This window comes from Pseudonaja textilis, chromosome 3 (genome assembly GCF_049901715.1).
Source record: "Pseudonaja textilis isolate UNSWEBS1 chromosome 3, rPseTex1.2, whole genome shotgun sequence".
Taxonomy (NCBI): domain Eukaryota; kingdom Metazoa; phylum Chordata; class Lepidosauria; order Squamata; family Elapidae; genus Pseudonaja; species Pseudonaja textilis.
In genome coordinates, this window is record NC_141992.1 from 107,810,282 (window position 1) to 107,831,918 (window position 21,637).

Below are 21,637 nucleotides of genomic sequence, written 5' to 3' on the forward strand. Positions count from 1 at the left end.
TTTCCCTTTGCATTCAAAACAGCTATTCCAGACAAAGGGAAATTTACTTTCTGACACAAATAGTCTCAATTCCATACTGTGGAGATTAAAGACATGTAGAGTCTCCAGTTGCTATGGGGCTTGACTCTTTTGTATAGGAGCAGAGCATAAATGAACTGACAATTTCTCTAGATGTCTCTAAAAACTGTCAGTCCAACTGTCTATCAATTTTTGTTACTAACTCTAACACAGCCCTAGAGGAGGACTTAATATCAGTAATAATTTACAAAATTGATATACCACCCAATTTCTAATAATCCTGGGTGGCTCACAACAAAAAAAATTACAATTAAATGGGACTTCCAGTTTGGGTCTCTTCAGCGACAGACGAAAATCTGCGATCGTGCGTGGTTTTGATCTGTGCTCGCCGCTGGAGCACAATCCAAAGGATGGAGGCTGAAGCCACCCTGTAGAGGTGGTGAAGAGGGGAGGAGATTGCTAGTCGAGTGGAGGGGAGCCACATCTCTCCTCCTTGGCTGGTCTAAACTCCCTTCCCCAAAGGCAGTTGCAGCACTGGTCAGAAATGGCCACCTCAAAGAAGAACCCGACTGGATAAGATTGTACAGGAGGAAGACAAAGAGGAAAGCAGGAAAGACCAGGCTAAACAATAAAGAACATCTAAGCAAGGTACCCTGAATCTAAAAGTACCTAGAGGGATACTTCTGAAAGAAGATCTTTAAGCGGCGAAGCAGAGAGAAAAGGAGGTTAAAACCCCTTTTTTTACCTTTATATTGACAATTACAAATGATATGGAAAGAAATTTATATTAATCTATTTTGACACTAATGGGCAACCTTAAGCTGAAATCTAAGTGTCAAAAGAAGAATAAAGTTTTTTTCTTGGTCATTTCAAAGCCCTAAAAAGGAGAAGAGTGCAGGCAAAAGGGTGGGACTTGGAATAATGGAAAAATGGAGTGCCACCTGGAAAAATAAAGAGGATTAACAGTGAAACTTTGAAAAGACTCCTGAGGATACATTGTAACTGAAATCTTATTAAAAGATACAGTAACCCACGGAAAGGAAAAGTAAAGGAAAGAAACAAGAAGGAACAGTCTGGGATCATTTGGTGATTTAAAAAAAAAAAGTTTTAGGCATTAGTTTTTTCTTTCTTTTTCTGTTTTTACTTAAAGTCAATCGGGTGGTTGTTCAAAAGTGTTTAAAATGTCATCACTCTTGGAGGAATTGAAGATGAGTCTTAAAAAACAGAAAAAAGATGCAGAAAGGGAAGGAAGATCCTTTGGCTTCGTATTTGAATTTTTTGAAATGGAGATCCTGAACTATGAAAAGCAAAGGAAAAGCTTCAAGAGCAAGAAGAAGGGTGGGACAAAGAAGAAGCCATTTTCAATGATCAAATAATGCAAAGTGTGGTAATAAGGGGAAAAGGGGGGGAAAGGAGTTAAAAGTTTGAGATCAAAGGGAACAGCCAAAAAGAAAAATAGTCTGAAAAAGAAGTATAACAGCAAGGAGAAGGAGAAAAGAAAACTACAGAAGGGAAAATTAGAGAGAAAAGGTTATAAAAAAAGAGACGAGAAAAAGGGGGGAAAGATAGAAAGGTAAAGAACTTATGAGGAACAAAAACAGGAAATAAAGAAAAAGGGGAAACGTACTAGTATTAAAGGTATTTGCTCAGCTAGAAAACACAGAGACAATAGTTAAATTAAGTTAAAAGTGAGGATTCTCCAAAGGTACAAAAGATAGTGTTGTGACAGTAGAATATTGTAATGAGTTAGAAATGAAATAAGTAAATAATCTATGAGATAAAACTGTATTGTTATGTAATGGTATGTTTATTTATAATAATAAATATTAAATAAATAAATAAATAAATAAATATTTGCAATAATAAAGAAGAGAGGGAACCATTGCAATTGTTTCTAAAGATTGATAAAATATTGAAAAGAAATGTGAAAGATTTATAAGGAAATTTATACCAGTTATTAGAATGAATCTGAATAATAATTTTGCTTATTAATAGTAAATAATTTATAAGATAAAACTCTATGACTATCCAATGGTATGCTTAACAGTTAAGTAATAATGAAGAAGGGAGGGAAACATTTCAATTGTTCTCAAAGATAGAACAGTACCAGTACTAGAATGATTTTGAATAACTATTTTGTTTACTGATGTTTATATATATACATTGTTTTTGCTATGCTTTTAGAATTTTTCTTTTTACATTTTCAAGGGGAAGTACCAAGCAGAGTCTGAATGATGAGCTCTACATGATATAAAATAGATATTAGAAATTTGAATGTTATAATTTTAGAATGCACAAATTCAATGTTTAATGAGATTTCATATGATAATAACAATAAGATTTAAAGGTGTTGCACTTCGATTGGCAATCATAGGGGGAATTTTGCTTCTTAAGAATGTTGGAAGAGAACATACGAAATTGTAAACAAGACAGACAAAAGTATAAGTACAATGAATAAAAAGATATAGAAATTTAGGTAAAAGAAACACAATTGAATAAGAAGAAAATGAGATAACCATAAAAGAAAATTAAGAGAGGTAAAGGGAGAAATAGTGAGAAGTTGGAAAAAGAGTAATAAGATATGAAGTTGAATACATAAGATGAATATGCATATGAAATTGTGTTTGTATGGAAATGTGATAACTCGGAACCATACCGTACTCAAATAAGATGTTTTATTTGTTTTGTTAAAACTCAATAAAACTTTATTTAAAAAAATTACAATTAAATCAATCACAGGTAAATGATTAAGATAAAGGTGACAAACACACTGATACAAGGGGGCTCACTCTCTCTGATCTGGGTGAAGAGCCAGATGTTTTTGGCTCTTCTGAACAGCCATCCAGATCTTGGAGAGTTGGCAGATGCTGCTAAAGACAAGAGAAAGAAAGTGCTGCCTCCTGCAGCACTCTGCCAACCAAAGCATGGCGCAGGGGGGCCTCGCACGTCCACCCCCACCTCATTTTTGGCCTGGATGGCCTCCTGCAGCACTCTGCCAGCCAAAAGTTACTGTAACTTTTGAGTGACACAATTAAATCACTCTGTGCTAGTTCCAAACATCTTCATTTAATCCAAGCAGATCCACCCTCATTCACTTTGTAGCTGGAAAATTATTTCTCTCATTAAAGGCCTTTTAGAAATTGATAGAGTAGTAGCAGAGTCAACTATGAATGTTTAACTTGAAGTGTGTAACATGATTAACCAAACAATAAATATCAGCACACAATTAAAGTTCAACCATTTCAATTTGGATGATAATTTAAACTAGGGATCTTCAAACTTAACAGCTTTAAAACTTGTGGACTTCAACTCCCAGAATTCCTGAGCTAACATGACTGGAGGAGGAATTCTGGGAGTTGAAGTCCACAAGTCTTAAATTTGCCAAGTGTGAAGACCCTTGATTTAAACCATCTCAGACAACTGCCTTTCAAAGCATCATTTATTAGTCAAGTTGACATCTTTATGAATAGCACCCAGTCACTTACTTTTGATTTTCTAAAGAATCACAATATATTTTGTGATTATTAAGGAAATTGAATTTGAAGATAAAAAATATATATTTGAAGCATGTATACGTGCTGAAGTCCCACTTTAAACATTTCCGTTCCTGTGATGGTGCAATGGCCACCATATGAGATCAAGAAGAGATGCAGCTTTTTAAGACTTGTCAGCAGGTACCCTTGGGAGGGTTTCTTGTCAAATCTGAACTGCTACACAATGTTAATTTATTGTACCAGCATTTCTACTGATAAACACTGACAATATAAACACAGATCACATCATTCTGAATATATTATATACACCAAAGATTATAATTCTTGACATTTGGAAATAATATAATATAATATTTCTAGTTCATCTCATAATCTAAGAATGTAAGCATGCCATTCCAGTGACAGCTAAAGACATTTCTCCATTTCCAAGATGTTCTGATGTTCCCACAACAGTATGCTTTATGTATGTCTATTCATCTGCAATAAACTGATGAAACATTTAAACTTAAATAGTGCTGTTAGCACTCAGTGAGATGAAATATCCTGTACTTGAAAATGAGTAAAGAACACATTATCTCTGTGTTCTACCCTAAGAGAAACATTATTCAGACATAAGTGATAATTTTCAACCTTCTAGTTGCCATGTTTTCTGCAGAAACCAAGCATTAAATTTAATTAAAATTTAAAACCTGCTTTTCAGCTCCGTTTTCCTGTGCAGGGCAACAAAAGAAGACCCAGCCATTCACCTATGAGGCAGCAATAGACCGATCATCAGCTGGGAGGCAGTGAATCAATTGGGTGCCCCCAGCCTTATAGGCTAGGCCTCCCTGCAGCCTCCTGAGAACCAAAATGGTGCATGTGGGAACTCCTGGAAGGGACATGGGTGGCGCCAGTCAGAGGTGGTATTTGCCGGTTCTCCTAACTGGTCAAAATTTCTGTTACTGGTCCACCAGAACAAGTTGGAACCGGCTGAATACCATATCTGGTGAGGGACTGTCCATTCCTGGCCAAGTGCCCCACCCTCTCACACATGCACAGCAAGCGGTGAACATGCCTACCACCTCCTTGGCTGGTGCACTCAGGCTGCACAGCCTGCACAGTGCTGTGGGCTGTGACTGTGGGCTGGCCCTCCAAGCAGACCCTGGGTGTCAGGGGGCAGGAATGGGAAAAGCATGTTCTCTGGCAGCTGGGAACAATGGGGCTTTTCATCCCTAACCACAGAAGCAAGGGGAAGGAGGAGGGAAAGGGAGAGCGGTCGCTTGAGGGCTGCCTCTTTGCCAGCTGCTCCCCGGGATTGCTTGTGGGAACCTGGCATGGAAGGGTCTGGGCTAAAGCAGAGGAGAAAGAGGGTGGGGAGAAGCCACACAGCTAAGAATGAGGGGCTCACCCATCTTTCCACAAGACCTCTCAGGAGACATGGCTTGCAAATGTAAAAGCCACTCCTTCCAAGTTAGCAGCTCCTGGGCTCTGGCAGCAGGGTTGCTTTGTCCTCTCCCCAGGAGTGTCTTGCCAGGGTCCCCTTGATGCAGGGGTGGGTTTCTACCGGTTCTGTCCACCTCTGTAGAACCAGTAGCTCTGAAGAGCAGCAGACATAGAATGTCTGCTGAAGTTTTTGCCCACCTGCCCACCCGGGCTCTTACCTGACCTTTATTTTCTGATTTTTTCAACTTCAGCTGCCCTGCGAGGCACAGCTGCAGTTTAAAAAAAAGCAGGAAAAAAGGGGCTTTTTGAAAGGCTGCTTTTCTGCATGCAGCACGCTGATGACAATTTACAGGCATGCGCCAGCAGCGTGCAGGGAAGCACATCATAAATCACTGAGCCTCATAAATGTCTGAACTGGTAGTTAACTCTGTCAGATCCCACCCCTGCCTTGATGGACCTTCTGTCAAAATATTCATGAAGTGGCAGAGACATGGTTAACAAAGGAAGCCAATGGGAACTGAATTGAGGGTGTGGCTTAGCTCCATGCTCTCAGCTTGAAACTGAAAGTAATCTGAGCTCCTGAGCTGCTGCTTGTGTTTTGCTTATATTATGTTGGAAGAAACTACTGGTATTGTAAACTTTACTTCAATATGTTATTATGTATATAAAGAAGTTAAAGAAACCTGCTGAATCAGTCATCTGTGTGTGTTTTCTGGATTTGAATTTATGCTGCAAACTCTAACACCTTTCCCTACCCCTGCACAGTTCCCAGGGAGGGGATGAGAGATGGGGGAGGGGAAGGAACAGATGGGAAGGGTGCCCAGATTCACGGCACTTTGTTTTGATTCAGACTTTTCTGGGAAAAGCGGAAGCTGTTCCTCGTGTGTTTTTAGGTTGATCTTGCATGGGAGCCCTCCAGATAGCACTGGGCTCATTTGTTTTGGGAAGTGGCAGCTGTTCCATTGTCCTGAGACAAAAGGGGATGACAAAAAGCAATAAATCGAAGCTGTGTCTAAGATCCTGTGAATTGATGGAGCGACTCAACTGTGATTCGCAAGTTGCATATGTGGTAATGACAAGAGCCAAGTGCGAGCCTTGGGGAGAGTTTATAACGGGGTATCCTTGAACCATACCTGGATTTGCTGAAGTGGAAATGGACTTGGAGAGAGGGTTGTTCTTAAGCCCAACAAATGAGAAGAACCGAAAATGTGACTGCGCACTGAGGGCATGGAGGTATATGCTGTTATGGAGATAACAAAGGATCACAAATCTAGCAGGATCAACACTATCATAAGGCAAAATGAAGGAACAGTCATTTGTAGAAGATCTGAGGGGAAGAAGTTGCTGTTGCCCAGTTGTTCCTTCTGAGCTTCCCAGCATCCTTTTCTCTTTGAGAACACAACTGTGTATGTCACACAACCTGTCCTGCATTTCCTAAACCAAGGCTCTCAAACTCCCGGCCCACAGGCCGGATGCATCATGAGCTGGCCATGCCCACTCCTGGTTTAGCTAAGGGGGGGAAGTCCCGATATGTCATGTGACGTCACCATGACGACATGAGTTTGACACCCCTGATCTAAACTATCCTATTGCCTTTAAGTGCAGTTGAGGATTCAGTCTCATTACTAGTTGAAGATCTGATAGTTCAGCTGGTTTCTATAAATAGAATGGAGAAGAGTACTAGCTTGTCTTTGGCAGGAGACAAACTGTTAAGTCTCCTAATTAGCTGGATAAATGGTTTAGATGTTAGGTACCAAATTTTTAGCGTACCTACATATACCAAATTGTATGAATTGTATCCTATGGGAGACATTTCTTATGCAGTCTCCAAAACATGAAAACTTTGCATCCTTCTCATTCATTTTATACATCTAAATGGTGTATAATACTAACCAGTCATCTCCCACATTGAAAGCATTGAGGCTTTTGGTGAATCCTTGCATGTTGTTAGGACTAACTCTCTGAAGGAAGTCAATATAATCTTCTGAATGAAAGCGACACATGTCATGCTGAGAAGCTTGATATGGCTTAAATACCTGCAGAAAAAAAAAATGCTTTTGTTCACAGCTGAATTCAAATAGTAATGAAAGTGTTGTTAAACTACAAACTTCTAATTTATGTTAAATTCTAATCACAATTTCCAAATAAAATAATCTGTTTTTTTTTAAGTTATGCATCATCTTAAATAATAACTATTTTATTATTGAACAAGCTTATAAGACTAGAGTTCACTTTCTCAGATATATGTGGTAGGGTATCATAAGCTGGCAAGCATAATTACATTTATGTATACACACCCATCTCGCCCATCTCCATGCAATTACATACATGGGGAGGAAAGGATGGAGAAGACTTCAATTGGAGGAGGAAGAAACGAAATTGGACAGTGTTAAATATAAAAAGACAAAACAGTTAAAACTACTACTACTATTACTGAACACAATTCTTCAAGAGTAACAATTAAATTAGTAACAACACCCCAAACATGGGGATCAAAATATGCACAAGAATTAATAGTAACTCAGCATTAGTACAGGATCTAAAAACTTTTAGCTGGGGAACAACTGGGCTATTAGATGGGACTAAAGGGGCATAAGACTAAGCATCATGGCTATCAAATAATCAATCTTAGTGTGTGAGTTCCAGTGGAAGTTGTGACTTAAGTTTTTGCTCATCTTTAATTGGTGCACCAATTATCTGGAAGATTGATCTGGAAGATCAATCAGGATCACCTCCTGATTGAACTACTCCAGTGTTCTTTAACTGGAGATGCCTTTGGAGTTGGCTCAGAAGCTGGTGCTGGTGCAGAGGGTCAGCTGTGGGATCTGCTATTGGAACCCTCTGCACCAGCTCCAGCTTCTGAGTCATTTTCAAAGGCATCCCCAGTTAAAGAACAGTGGGGTAGTTCAATCAGGAGGTGATCAAATTGGTGATACTCATTCAAAAATTGCTGCACTGGCTGCCAGTAGACTCCCCAAAACAGTAAAAGTGCTATAAACCTCTATGTAATTTGCTACCGGATTATATCAGGACCACCTTATGAAGCCTAACTCTACCAGTCTAGTTTGACATCAAGAGAATTCTGACTCCACATGAGGTAAGTTGGGTGTGGACCACAAGATGAAAAATCTCATTACTAGATCCATATTATGGGACATGATGCTCCAAAGGGAACCTTGGTTCCAAGCTTGCTTGCTTGAATTCATAAAGATCCTAACCATTGTTATATTTCGATGAACCTTTGGCAAAGGTAACCATCTGAATACTGTATTGTTTATCATACCAAATTATAATATCAATCATATCATAACCATGATGTGATATTTCACTCACAATAATCTTTTAGTTAATTATTTTCTTAGTAAACCACAGAGACTTTTAATTTATGTCAATCTATGAAAATCATATAATAAAAAGCAAACATGTAAGATCCATTCACATGGATGGAATATGCTATATTCTATCATTTTCCAGCAATTCCTTCCTACATTTATATAGAACAAATTGGGCAATAGTGAGAAAATTATGAAACCATTTTTCAGCCTTCCAAAATGATCTTAGCATGCTACCCTTTAAAAAATATAAAATGACTAAATTATTACTTATCAAGAAATTACATTATACACCTGTAACTGGAAAGTGGTCAGCATATTTAATACAATGCATACATTCTATATATCAGCATCTATACTACCGTGTTAATGGCCATTTATTTGGCTATCAAGAATTATCATCCCAATTTTTTTCATTTTCTTTTTTCATTTTATTTCCCTCCCATCCTTTCTCCTTCTGTATATACATATACTGCTTATATTGAGCTGTTGTTATCTATCCTAGTGCTTGAGGCAGGGCTGTCGAAGTTGTGGTCCACAGGCAAGTACGCCCACACCCAGTTTAAAGAAGTGGGGAAAGTTGCGATATGTCACATGACGCTGCTGTGATGCCATGAGTTTGACACCCCTGCATTAAGGCAACTTTAAATGTAATACAATATAAAATAGTAATTTATTTTAAGGAAAAATTTACTGGCATTAAAAAGATTTTAAGAGTTCACAGATAAAGCACAGCTAAATATACTCTGCAAACAAACTCCTTTGACCATTTTGAAAAAAATGAGACCACAAGTACTTCACAAGACAGAAGCAACTCCAAGAAAGACAGAATTTCTCATGATGACTGAAACAAAGAAATTTAAGTACGAAGTTTAAACATAAAATTCCTCTAGGATTTTAATGGAGCTTACATAATAATTGCTTCTCCAGTTTTCCCCACACCAACCATCGCCAAATCGGCATAGGCATATATGGGGACAGGCAAGGCAAGTGTACAAAATAACAGACTTAGAAGGGACCTTGTAGTCATCTAGTTCAATCCCCTACTCAAGCAGCAGGCCCTATACCATTTCTGCCAAGTGGCTGTCCAGTCTCTTCTTGAAAGTCGCCAGTGATGAAACACAAGCAACTTCTAAAGGCAAGCTGTTCCATTGGTTGATTGTTCTCACTCTGAGAAAATTTCTCATTTCTACATTAAATCTCTCTTTGATCAGTTTACATCCATTGTTCCTTGTCTGGCCTCCAGGTGCTTTGGAAAAAAGTGTCATGCCCCTATCAGAGTCTGAATCCTAGGAGGAAGACAAACAGCTGACAGGGAGTGGGAGTGTGGCTCAGTTGGCTGTGGAGGAAATGGGGGAAGGGCAAAGTCCGGCTGGGCAGAGCAGGGAAGAAATAGAACTAGGGAGAGGGAGTTCAGAGGAAGACCCAGGCCCACCCCCTTTTCATTGCCTTCATGTCTGAAACTCTTGCTCCTGCCCTGCCAGACTAATTACCTCATTTTGCCTTGATTGGATTTATAGTTACAGTTTTTGTTGACCACGTTTTGGAATTGATTCTCTGCAGCCAAAGGCTGTTCCTGGGAGAGTTTTTCTCCAGCCAGAAGGTAACCAGGATATTGGGGGCAAAGTTGGAGCTAGTTAAGGGACACCTACTGATTATCTGACTGTGTTGCCTTTGTGCCACACCCCAGGTCATCACAAAGAGGTTGTCCCCCTCCTTTCTGTGATAGCCCCTCAAATATTGGAACACTATTATGACTCCCTTGGTCTTTCTCTTCACTAGACTAACCAATGCCAGTTCTTATAATCTTTCTTCACATGTTTTAGCCTCCAGGCCCCTAATCATCTTGGTTGCTCTTCTCTGGACTCTTAATATATTTTTTAAAGTGTGATGATCAAAACTGGATGCAGTATTCTAAGTGTGGCCTTACTAAGGCTTTATAAAGCGGTACTAGTACCCCATGTGATCTTGATTCGATCCCTCTGTTAATGCTACTTAAGATTGTATTGGCTTTTGTGACTGCTGCTGTACACTGCTGGCTCTTATTTAAGTGATTGTCCACTAGGACTCCAAGGTCCCTCTCACAGTTACTGTTTTTGAGCCAGGTTTCACCTAATCCATATGTGTACTTTTGGTTTTTCATGCTTAAGTGTAAGACTTTACTTTTCTCTCGGTTCAATTTCATTTTGTTAGATAGGGCCCAGGGTTCAAGTCATTTAGATCTATCTGGATCTTGAACCTATCATCTAGAGTAGAGGAGTCAAACTCAATTTCATTGAGGGCCGCATCAGGATTATGGTTGACTTTTGGGGGATGGGGTGGGCGTGGCCAGGGGCGTGGCCATGTTGGGCATGGCTAGCTCCCACTGCTGCTGTGCTTGCTGTCCTTGGCCAGGTTGCTCATGGTGTGTGCAGGAGGGCAAAGTGTGTGGGTCAGAGGGAGGCTCACTATCTCCTTACGAGGAGTCCCAGCTTTGTAACCAAAGCATCCTCAGTGATAGGAGGGGAGACCACCAGGAGAGATCAGGAAGAGGGGACAAGGGGATGACAAAAGGCAGCAGGGCTGCTGGTGGCCAAATGCTAAGGCAGGATCTACCTCAGACCCTCACTCACTCTCATTATAATCTCCTTTCTTCTTTCCTTCCCTTTTTCCTTCTCCTTTCTTTCTTCTTCCTTCTCCTCTTTCCTTCTTTTTCCTTCCTTGCTCTCTTGCCTCTTTCCTTTTTTTTCTTTGTCTTTCCTGTCCCTTCTTGCAAAAGGGGCCTGTGATCAAATGCCACTTTTGCTAGTAATTTGTGGCCACTTATAAGACTGAAAATGACTTCTGGCTGACATCACAGCAAGATTGGACATGAGGAGCGGGTCTCTGCGCTCCTGTGCCAATTCTCCCATTGATGGGCTCCGAAAAGCTGCCCTGTAGGCAGCGAAGCAAAGAGGGCTGCCCTGTGAGGTTGCGGATCTTTCCTGCCTGATCTGGAGCTTTCTTTCCCTCTCAGCCACGACAAGGTGAAGAGGCAGCCCCAAGATGGCTGCCATGAAGCCTGGACAGCCAACGACCACCTAAGATTTGTGCTGGAGCAGATTTCAGTGAACAGTATGGAACTGGGAGAGGGATCCTTTTTTACTAAAACTCAACCACAAGAGAAAGTTCACTATTAACTCAGAATTATCTGTTAAAGTGGCGAGTAAACACTTTGAGAAGATTATCAAACTGGAAGGAAAAAAATTAAAGAGAGAAAAAATCTTTGTTCTTTTTCAAAATGACTATCAGAGCATTAGTATTTCCTATATTATTATTAACACGCTCTGATGCTAAGGAGTTCTACTCCCTATCCCCACCTGAAAAATAATCTGTTCCAAATGCAAAACACAAGCAGAGGAGAGGAGTTTCAAACGTGGTTTCATCCAACCCGCTAGACCTCGGGTAGCCGCCCCAGTACTGTTCTGTGAAAAGATGGCTCCAAACGTCTAGTAGTTGACTATAGAAACCTGAACGCAATTTCTGTGGAAAACGTATACCCCCTCCCCCTGATGAAGGACATGCTAGCCCACCTGGCGAAAGGGAAATTTTTCACAGTTGGACTTGAGAGAAGCGTATTACCGAATTTGAATTAAGAAAGAAGGTGAGTGGAAAACCGCTTTTAACTGCCCGATGGGTTGTTTCCAGTTTAACGTTCTCCCATTTGGACTACAAGGGGCTCCAGCCGTATTCATGCAGATGATCAATCAGGTGTTACATGAACATTTATACAAGGGGTTTTTGCTTTACCTTGATGACATCCTTATTTACATGGAAAATTGGGATGAACATGTGAAACTGGTGAGTTCAGTACTACAGAAACTGCGAGCCGCTAAACTGTATGCTAAACTGTCCAAATGTGAATTCCATCAAGAGAAAATCGACTATTTGGGGTATCGCATTTCACACGAGGGTATCGAGATGGACCCAGAGAAGGTGAGAGCTGTGTTGGAGTGGGCCCCACCACGTACCCGAAAACAACTTCAAAGCTTCTTGGGTTTTGCCAACTTTTACCGGCAATTCATCCCGTCTTTTGCTAAGATAGCAATGCCTATCACCAATCTCTTAAAAACTAAAAGGGAGGCGAAACCAAAGCCTAGTAAGCTGCTGGAGTGGTCCATGGAATGCCAAGCTACCTTTGAGAAACTGAAACGACTGTTCACTGCAGAACCAGTGCTAAAGCACCTGGACATGGATGCCCCTTTCGTAATCCAAGCCAATGCAAGTGATGTGGCCGTGGGAGCAGTATTACTTCAAATCAACGAGAAGGGAACTCTACAACCCTGCGCCTACACCTCCCGCAAACAGACTGAAACTGAAAGAAGGTGGGCTGTCTGGGAAAAGGAAGCTTTTGCAGTTCGCTGGGCTCTACTGACATGGAGACATTTCTTGGAAGGAGCGAAACACCCATTCGAGGTATGGACTGACCATAAGAATTTGGAGGCCTTAAAAACGCCTCAGAAACTGTCCCCTAAGCAAGTTCAGTGGCCCCAGTATTTTAAACGGTTTAATTTTTCACTAAAGTACATTCCAAGGGGGAGGAATTTTATGGCGGATGCTTTATCTAGACTGCCTCAATACAACAGTGTGTGTCAGGAAGTGATATGGCCGATTGTTTCTACCAAACAGCTAGCCACCCCGGTGTCACTAGAGCGCAAAAGAAGAAGCGGATTTGTTGAGTGATTTGACAGCACAATTAAAGGAAGCCCTGAAATTGGATGAGTGGTTCCTGGCAAATTCGAATAACTGTACAGTTAGAGATGGCTTGGCCTGGATGGGAGTGAAACTGTATGTACCAGAGACATTGAGAAGCCAAGTATTGCAACAAGCCCATGACTCCAAAGCGCTGGTCATTTTGGTTTTGTGAAAACCTTACATCACGTTAAGCGACAGTTTTGGTGGCCTTCGTTGAAAAAGGACATTGAGACTTATGTGGCTAGCTGCTCAGTCTGTTCTTCAGCAAAAAGGCCTCCTGGCAAGCCAGCAGGTCTGTTACAAAATGTGGCCAGGCCAACAGCTCCTTGGAAGGAAATCTCTATGGACTTTATAGTAGAGTTACCCGAGAGTACCGGAAACACGGTTATCTGGGTAGTAACTGATTTGTTTTCCAAACAAGCGCATTTCATACCTTGCTCTAAGATTCCTTCTGCAAAATCGTTGGCTAAACTGTTCATACTGCACGTTTATAGGCTGCATGGTGTCCCTGAACGTATAATTTCTGACCGAGGGGTTCAATTCACCTCGAACTTTTGGAAGGAATTCCTGAAGTTGATTGGCTCCGCCCAGGGCTTAGGCTCCGCCCACCACCCCCAAACCAATGGGGCCTGTGAGAGGACTAACGCTGTGCTAGAACAATGCCTCAGATGTTACATAAATTATCAACAGGATAATTGGGCTGACTTATTGCCATTTGCTGAGGTGGCATACAACAATTCTGTTCATAGTAGTACCGGGTTTACCCCCTTTAAAGTGGCGTCGGGACAAGACTTTGTGCCCATACCTGAGCTTCCTCATGAAAAGCCTAACATCCAGTCACTAGACGAATGGATATCTCAACTCCAGCTTAACTGGCCAGTTGCTCGCAAAGCATTGGATGACGCCCATCAGTCCCATAAGAAATTTGCAGATAAAAAGAGAGCCCCACAGAAGTCCTATCAAGTTGGGTGACAAAGTTTTCCTGTCCACCAAATACTTACAAACCACTCAAAAGTCAAAGAAACTTGGTCCTAAGTATGTAGCTCCTTTCAAAATTGAGCGAATTGTAAATCCTGTGACAGTCCAATTGACACTACCAAAAACTCTTCCGACGAATTCACCCAGTCTTCCATGTTAGTTTGTTGAAACCTGAACACACTTCTGGTTTGAGACCAACCCAGACTGATCCTCCTATACCATTGCTGATTGAGGATGAACAACACTTTGAAGTTAAAGAGATTTTGGACTCTTGTTAATGGAGGGGCTTGGAAACATTTCCCATCTTCCCAAGCTGAGTGGGTTAATGAAAAGGATGTTAGAGCCCCTAAGCTGATCAAGGACTTTCACACAAAGTATCCTGATAAACCCTAGAAATGTATATGACTGTTAATCAATTCTTTTATGTTGTTCTCTCTTACAGGACTAACATCTTTTTTCTAGGAGGGCCGAATGTCAGCCTTCAAGATCTTTTCTACTTTTCTACTGCTTTGCATCTTTCGGCTGCCATGAGTAATGGAGGGAGGGGTTGCGTCTGGGAAGAGAGTTGGAGGTGTTACATTCTTGTGATGTATAAATGAGGAGTGGGGGGGGAGTATAAATTCCTGCTCTTAAGTTTCTATTTCCTTGCTTAGCCTTTTTTCCTCTGCGCAACTGCGAATCTTTATCAAAATATGTCAAGGTCAACGGACAGAGGCCTCATCACCACCTGAAGATGCCCACATGATCATATTCAGAACTTTTAATTGGAAGAGTCTTTTGACCTTTGGGGGGTGGGAACAATCACATCACTGTGTATATGTGATCTGCGCGCCTAATTGGGGGGTGGGAACAATCCCATCACTTTGTATATGTGATCTGCGCGCCTAATTTCTCAGATTCAGAATTCTACCTGTAGCTTCCACTTCGAACTTCAGTAAAAGAATTCTTTCCTCTAACTTATGGAGTCTAAGTATTTCTTTCTTGGATTTTGAATGGAGCACAGACTGACACACGCGCTGTTATCAAGTACAGTTTCGGTTTGGGGAGTTTCACCCTGGTAAAATTTCAATGCTGCAATCTGTTGAGCGATTGGGCGGGGAAGCTCATCCGAGGCTTTTTCACTGAATATCTCCTTTAAGTCCCAATATTCCTCTGGAATTTTCTCGTCCCCCCTCACTCTCAATGCTAGTGGAGGCCAGTTCAGTGGGATTCTTGAGTTTCGGTTGAAATTGCCCCTCCCCTTCTGGGCACTGGTCAGTATGTATGCACAATGATCCCCTCCTCCAATCAACGTGGGGGTTCCATTTCCGGAGCCAGGGGAAACCCAGTATTAGGGGGCGCTCCATCCCAGGAGCCACAATAAAACACAAAGTCTCTCTATGCTTCCCCATCGTCATTTCTACTGGTTCCGTTATGAAACATGCAGGGCTGCCCCCAGCTACTGATCCATCCAGTTGACAAAAGGCTATGGGCATTTTTTTTTTTTAATAATTTTTTTTTTATTTTTTAATAACAAAATAAACATAAACATACATAACAAAATAAACATAAACATACCACAAAAAACATAAAAAGATCCTTCTTCATAAATTTACATACAGTGCATCGATTGGTTTACCACTTTTTTTTGTGCATCCATTTCCTAGTCACCAGTATAATTATATTACATAATAGCTCATATTATCAATCAACAATTGTATAACCTAATATCATCACTAAAAAAAAAAAAAAAAATCATTTTTAATTTTGTTAATTCATATTTTAACGAGATAACTATAGTTTGCTTAATTTATTTTGCAATAAATCATAAGATCATACCAAATCTACCTTAATAATGTTTTATAAAGATAATATTAAGAAAAAAAAAATTTTTTTTATGCTAAATCTGAATATTCTATCATTATGTTTTATTATCTAACCATTGATAAAAAAGATCCCAAACTTCATAAAATTGTTTATCTTCTTGTTCTCTGATTTCAAATGTCAATTTGCTCATTTCAGCACAATCCAATATTTTCTTAATAATTTCTTCTTCTGATGGAATTTTCTCACTCTTCCAGTTCTTAGCAAATACAATCCTAGCCGCTGTTAATATATTTACAATCAGATACTTCAAATTTTTATTATATATATCCGGTAAGATTCCCAATAAAAAAATCTCTGGTTTCAAGTCTATATGTGTCTTTGTCATTTTTTCCAACCATATGCGTATTTTAGTCCAATATTTTCTAGCGTCCTCACAAGTCCACCACATATGGTAGTATGAGCCAGGTATCTGATGACAAAAGGCTATGGGCATTTTTAAAGTCTTTAGCCTTAAGCCCATTTTTTCTATTACCTCTGAGCTGATTACGCACCTTGTGCACCCAGAGTCTAACAAGGCCAAGATTTCCCCTTTGGCTCCCGACGTGGGTATCTTTAATCTCACTGGCATGGTCATAGGGCCCTTGTTTGGACTTACCAGTGAGTTGCCTTCCGATTCGGATTCATTCTCTTCAGAAAAAGTTGGAGTTCCTAGCTCCTCTCCTTTTGGAGGGGCAATCTCTACAACCTCCTCCGCTTTAAGCGCCGTTTTGTGAAGCTTTGCTGGGGTTTTTCAGGTTTTCTTCTTCCTCCTGGCACCCCCTTTGGCTCTAGCTTGGCACAGCAGTCTGCAGCCCAGTGACCTTCCTTCCCACATCAGAAGCATGCAGTGGTCTTGGGTTTGGCCGCCATTCCTCCCTTTTGAGGTTTTAAGGCTTCTCGAGGGCTGGTGGGCTTGCTCCAACCAAGATCCTCCCGGCGTCTGTGATGTATATCAATTTCCACCTCTGCTGCCAGCACATATCACAGCTGCAGCTCACTGGGGTCTCTTCTGGCAATACAGCTTTGATATACATCTTCATTCAAACCATCTTTAAAAGCTTCTATCAGGGCTCCCTTGGACCAGCCTCGAATATGACATGCCAGCTCTCTAAATTCCTGGGTGTGGTCGGCCACTGATCTCCGCTCCTGATTTATGGTCTTCATCCTAATTCTGGCCTTACGTTCAGCAAGTGGGTCTTCAAATCTGGCCCGCAGCGCAGTCATGAACAGGTCATAATTCATCAGCTGAGGGGCATTATCATAATGCAAAGTCACCATCCACTTGGCAGCTGTTCCCTCCAGAGCCCTTGTAACACATCTAACTTTGGCTGCTTCTGAGGGAAAATCCTCTCCATATTCCTCCATATGGCTCCAGACTTGTGCCAGGAAGAATCCTAACTCCTTGGGATCCCCCCCATATTTTACTTCCAACGGAGGCACCCTTGGAGTTCTACGCCTTCTGGCAATTACTCCCCCCGCTGGGGGCCCCTGGGCCGCTGCTGCCTGTTGCACCAACCCAGGTTGATTTATGGGGGTGGCTGCTCTGATTCTTCTGGCTGGGGCTGCCTCCCCCTCCTCTCCCTCATACTTTTGATCAGTTTGAGGTTCTCTGATAGCTTCATTTAAAAGATGCATGGCTTGAGTTAGTAAAAAATTCTTCCTTCCTTCTCTTGCCATGGCTCTTCTCTTCCACGCCGACGGATACTGGTCACTCCTGGAGGAGGCTTTTCCTCAGGATCCTTCCAGCTGACTCCCAGGGACCATTTGGGTTTTACAGCTGGTTTTCCGCCAAGACTTAATTCTGCTAACAAGTTGGCTTCCCCTGCTGCCTCTAACAGCAGGAAATCTTGTCCTCCAGTCACTCCCAGGTCTTCTTGGTCGATGGCTGGATTTGACATTGTGTTCAGACCCCCTCGGAAAAAAATTTATTAATTCTCTGGGTGGGCTGGTAACGTGGAGATTTAGAATAATGTCAGCTGGTGCTCCATTCAAAATCCAAGAAAGAAATACTTAGACTCCTTTAATCAGAGAAAAGATATCTTTTACTGGAAATCAAGTGGTAGCAACAAAAGAATTCTGAATCTGAGAAAATGGGTGCATAAATCACATATACAAAGTAATGGCAACGTTCCCACCCCCAATAGTTCAATTGGCTCATCCAATTAAAAGTTGTGTGTATCATCATGTGGGCATCTCCAGGTGGTGATGAGGCCTCTGTCCGTTGACCTTGACTTATTTTGATGAAGAGTTGCAGCTGCGCATAGTATAGGATAGAAGCTAAAGCAAGAACCTACCCCCCAGCTTATACAGTTGTTTTGTAACACCTCCAGCTCATTTCCCATAACCATATCCCCCCTCCTCCCCCCGTTACTTATGACAGCTGAAAGATGCAAAGCAAAGGAAGAAAATCGTGAAAGCTGACAATATGTCACAGGGGACACATCAGATTTTAGAGATGCTTAGGTGGGACATGGCCAAAAAATGGTTGGGAACCACTGCTCTAGACCCTTTACTTTTTTTTCTAGTAAGGTAATTAGTTTATATTTGGTACATATAAAGTGTGGGTTTCTTTGGGCATAAGTGTATACATGGAACATATTTTGCCGTTCACAAAAGTATCAGTTGCTTTTTCCATGAATGGATTGAAAAAAAAAGAAAATGTAGAAGCTTTTACCACAGATTTTTAAAAGGGAAAATTATCAAAATTTGGATATTGTAAAAATATACAAATTTGATATTCTAACAGATCATTTAAAAATTTAAAAATTTAGGGAAAATGTCTAGTTTAAAAATTAAAATTCAAGCAGTTTGTTTAAAAATGGCAAATTTTAAAATTTTAATGTTGAGTGAGGTTTAAATGCAAGGTTCATTCTTATCCTGCCAGAGAGTGCTCTATAATTATCTCACTCTTCCCTGCCTTGTGATCCTTTCCCTCCTTGCCTTCTTGTGAGCTTAATTTATCCCTTTCTTCTTTGCTTTTTTATGTTCCACACTTGCTATTGTCTATTCTGCCTACTTATTTATCCCCTTATTTTTTGTCTTGTGTTCTGTAGGTTTTTTTTTAATCCACTTTCTTACTTGCCTTTCGCCTGCCATTACTGGATAGTCAGCCCTCCCTGCTTTCCCCACTGACAATACAAAAGCCTCAATTGTCATACTTGTCTCAACGTTGCCTTGCAGGTAAGAGTAGATTTTGTGTCATGATGTCATCCTGAACATGTCATCTTTTGATCTACTGTACTGTTAGTTTGCAGATTTTTCTGCCAGTGAGTTTCCAAAGATGAGAGTGGATTCAAACCTTATACATAAAAGGTACCTTATGAACATGAATCAAGAATTCCAGTAATTCTAAACATATTTTACACATTGCAGATCCACAGTGGGATTAAAATGTATATGCTTACCAAGCTAGTTTTTAAATCACAAAACTAATGCCATAATATACTGCATAATATTGCTTTCAATTCAGAGATACGTTTATTTTAACCACTCATGCCAAGAGATCAGTTAGCAGTCAGGCCACTCTTTCAAAGACAACAAAGTCCATAATTTGGACAGAGAGAATCGTTGGTTTGAAAGAGGAGTTAAAGAGGCCATCTATGTCAAAATTGAACACCGTTCTATCAACAGAGGGGGAGGGATACAACATCATCTATCTCCAATCTTTCAACAGTTCCAAGAAGGCTCCATACCAATTTGCACTATGCAGGTGACCCTGATGACACAGATAAACCTCCAGGTGACTTTAATAACCTGCTAAAAGAATGCAAATGTCTGCAAGGAGTATAAATTGGGCGTTGGTCTTACCTGACACACCATTTCTAGTCAAGCTGCGAGGATCATTCAGAGAGTGGGAGGTGCTCCAGTCTGCGTCTGTGTAGGCTGAGCTTAATTACTGAGGAACGCTCCGCCCTCTATCACATGGTCTCTTGTAGCATTCCCCAGTTTATGCGAAGTCGAGAGAAGAGGAAAGTCGTCTAACTCTCATCTAACTAGACTTAAGGTATCATTGGCTGAAACAAGGTTCCCCCAGACGGAAAAAAATAAAAAGGGTGGGGCTGGATGATCCTCGCAGCTCGACTAGAAATGGCGTGTCAGGTAAGACCAACGCCCATTCTCCCTCGAGCTGCTCGGATCATCCAGAGAGTGGGACATACCAAAGCTTGGCTGTCCTACGGGAGGGAATCCATCTGGGGTGGAAGCTCCCCTGGGTCCTCGATGACCCGCTGGAGGACTCGTCTGCCAAACGAAGCCTCCGCTGACGCAAAGATGTCAGTCTTATAGTGCCTAATGAAAGGGGAGGGGGAAGCCCAGGTGGCGGCCCGACAAATGTCTGAAATTGGAGCTTGGGTAGCCCAGGCCGCTGAAGTGGCCACACTTCTGGTGGAGTGTGCAGTGACCCCGCTGGGAACTGGCAAGGCCTGGGACGAATAAGCCTTGGCGATGGTGGCTCTGATCCAACGCCCGATGGTGGAAGGGGACACCTTGTGGCCTAATGACTTGGGCTGGAAGGAAAGAAATAAGGACTCAGACCTTCTAAAGGGTTGCGTGCGATTAATGTATATGCGGAGGGCCCGCCTCACATCTAGGGTGTGCCATCGTTTCTCCCTTTCCCGCAAAGGATTGGGACAAAAGTTCGGGAGTGTTAGCTCCTGTGCCCTGTGGAAGGCTGAATTGACCTTGGGCAAGAAGGTCGGGTCGGGACGTAGGACCACCCGATCAGAGTGAAAGATACAAAGGTCCTTTCTCACCGAAAGGGCAGCAATCTCCGATATTCGGCGAGCCGAGGTAATTGCCACCAGGAACACTACCTTAAAGGTCAAAGTTTGGAGGGAGGATTCTCTAATAGGCTCGAAAGGAGGTTTGGTTAGGGCCACCAGGACCTTGTTAAGGTCCCAAGTGGAGTACCGGTGCACGACAGGGGGACGGAGGTTAGTGGCTCCCCTGAGGAAGGCCCTGATACAGGGATGGTGAGAAAGGGGACCCAGGTTGTCGCCAGAGACGACTGTCGAGAGGGCCGCTACCTGGCGTCTCAAGGTGTTAGGTGAAAGACCTTTTTTGAGCCCGTCCTGGAGGAAGTTCAAAATCTGGGCCACCGAAGGCGAGAGCGGGTTGACCAAGGAGGGATGGCAACACCTGCAGAAGCTGACCCAGGTAGCGTTGTATATCTGATTGGTTGAAGGCCGTCTGGCGGCCAGGATGGTGTTAATGACCTGGTCAGATAAATTCTCCTTCTTCAGCTTTTCCCGCTCAACCTCCAAACGGTTAGCTGGAGCCATTGGGGCTCCGGATGCTGAATGGCCCCTGGGAAAGGGAGATCCTGTCCGGAGGGATTCTCCACGGAGGAGACACCGATAGGTTGCGGAGGTCTGCAAACCACGGCCGTCTGGGCCAATAGGGGGCCACTAGGATCAGTTCTGCCTCCTCCTGGATCAGTTTCTGAATGACTCTGGGAAGTAGAGCTAACGGGGGGGAAGGCGTACAGGAGTCCCGGGGGCCACGGACAGCGAAGTGCATCGTGATTCTCGGCCCCGGGGGAAGGGAATCTGGAGAAGAACCGAGGGAGCTGGGAGTTGTGGGGGGATGCAAAGAGATCCACTGATGGGAGGCCGAAGATCATGGTCGCCTCCCTGAAAAGGGATGGGTGGATGCGCCACTCGGACTGGTCCACGGTGGCCCTGCTCAACCAGTCTGCTCGGGTGTTTGAGGCCCCCGAAATGTGTTCTGCTTTGATCGAGAGGAGGTGACGCTCTGCCCAACGGCAGAGTCTTTCGGTCTCTCTCATCAACCGGATAGACTGGGTCCCGCCTTGCCTGTTGACATGGGCCTTGGCGG

The 21,637-nt window shown here is 42.2% G+C and overlaps 1 protein-coding gene across 8 annotated transcripts in view; it reads right to left on the bottom strand.

Annotated features, from left to right (window-relative positions):
- Positions 1 to 21,637, bottom strand: part of HDAC3 (histone deacetylase 3) — a 78,796-nt gene that overhangs the window by 41,004 nt on the left and 16,155 nt on the right. For all 8 annotated transcript variants that reach the window (XM_087930546.1, XM_087930543.1, XM_087930541.1 and 5 more), the window contains exon 3: positions 6,828 to 6,970. In XM_087930546.1, the coding sequence (XP_087786672.1) occupies positions 6,828 to 6,970 (143 nt within the window). The remainder of the gene's footprint in view (positions 1 to 6,827; positions 6,971 to 21,637) is intronic.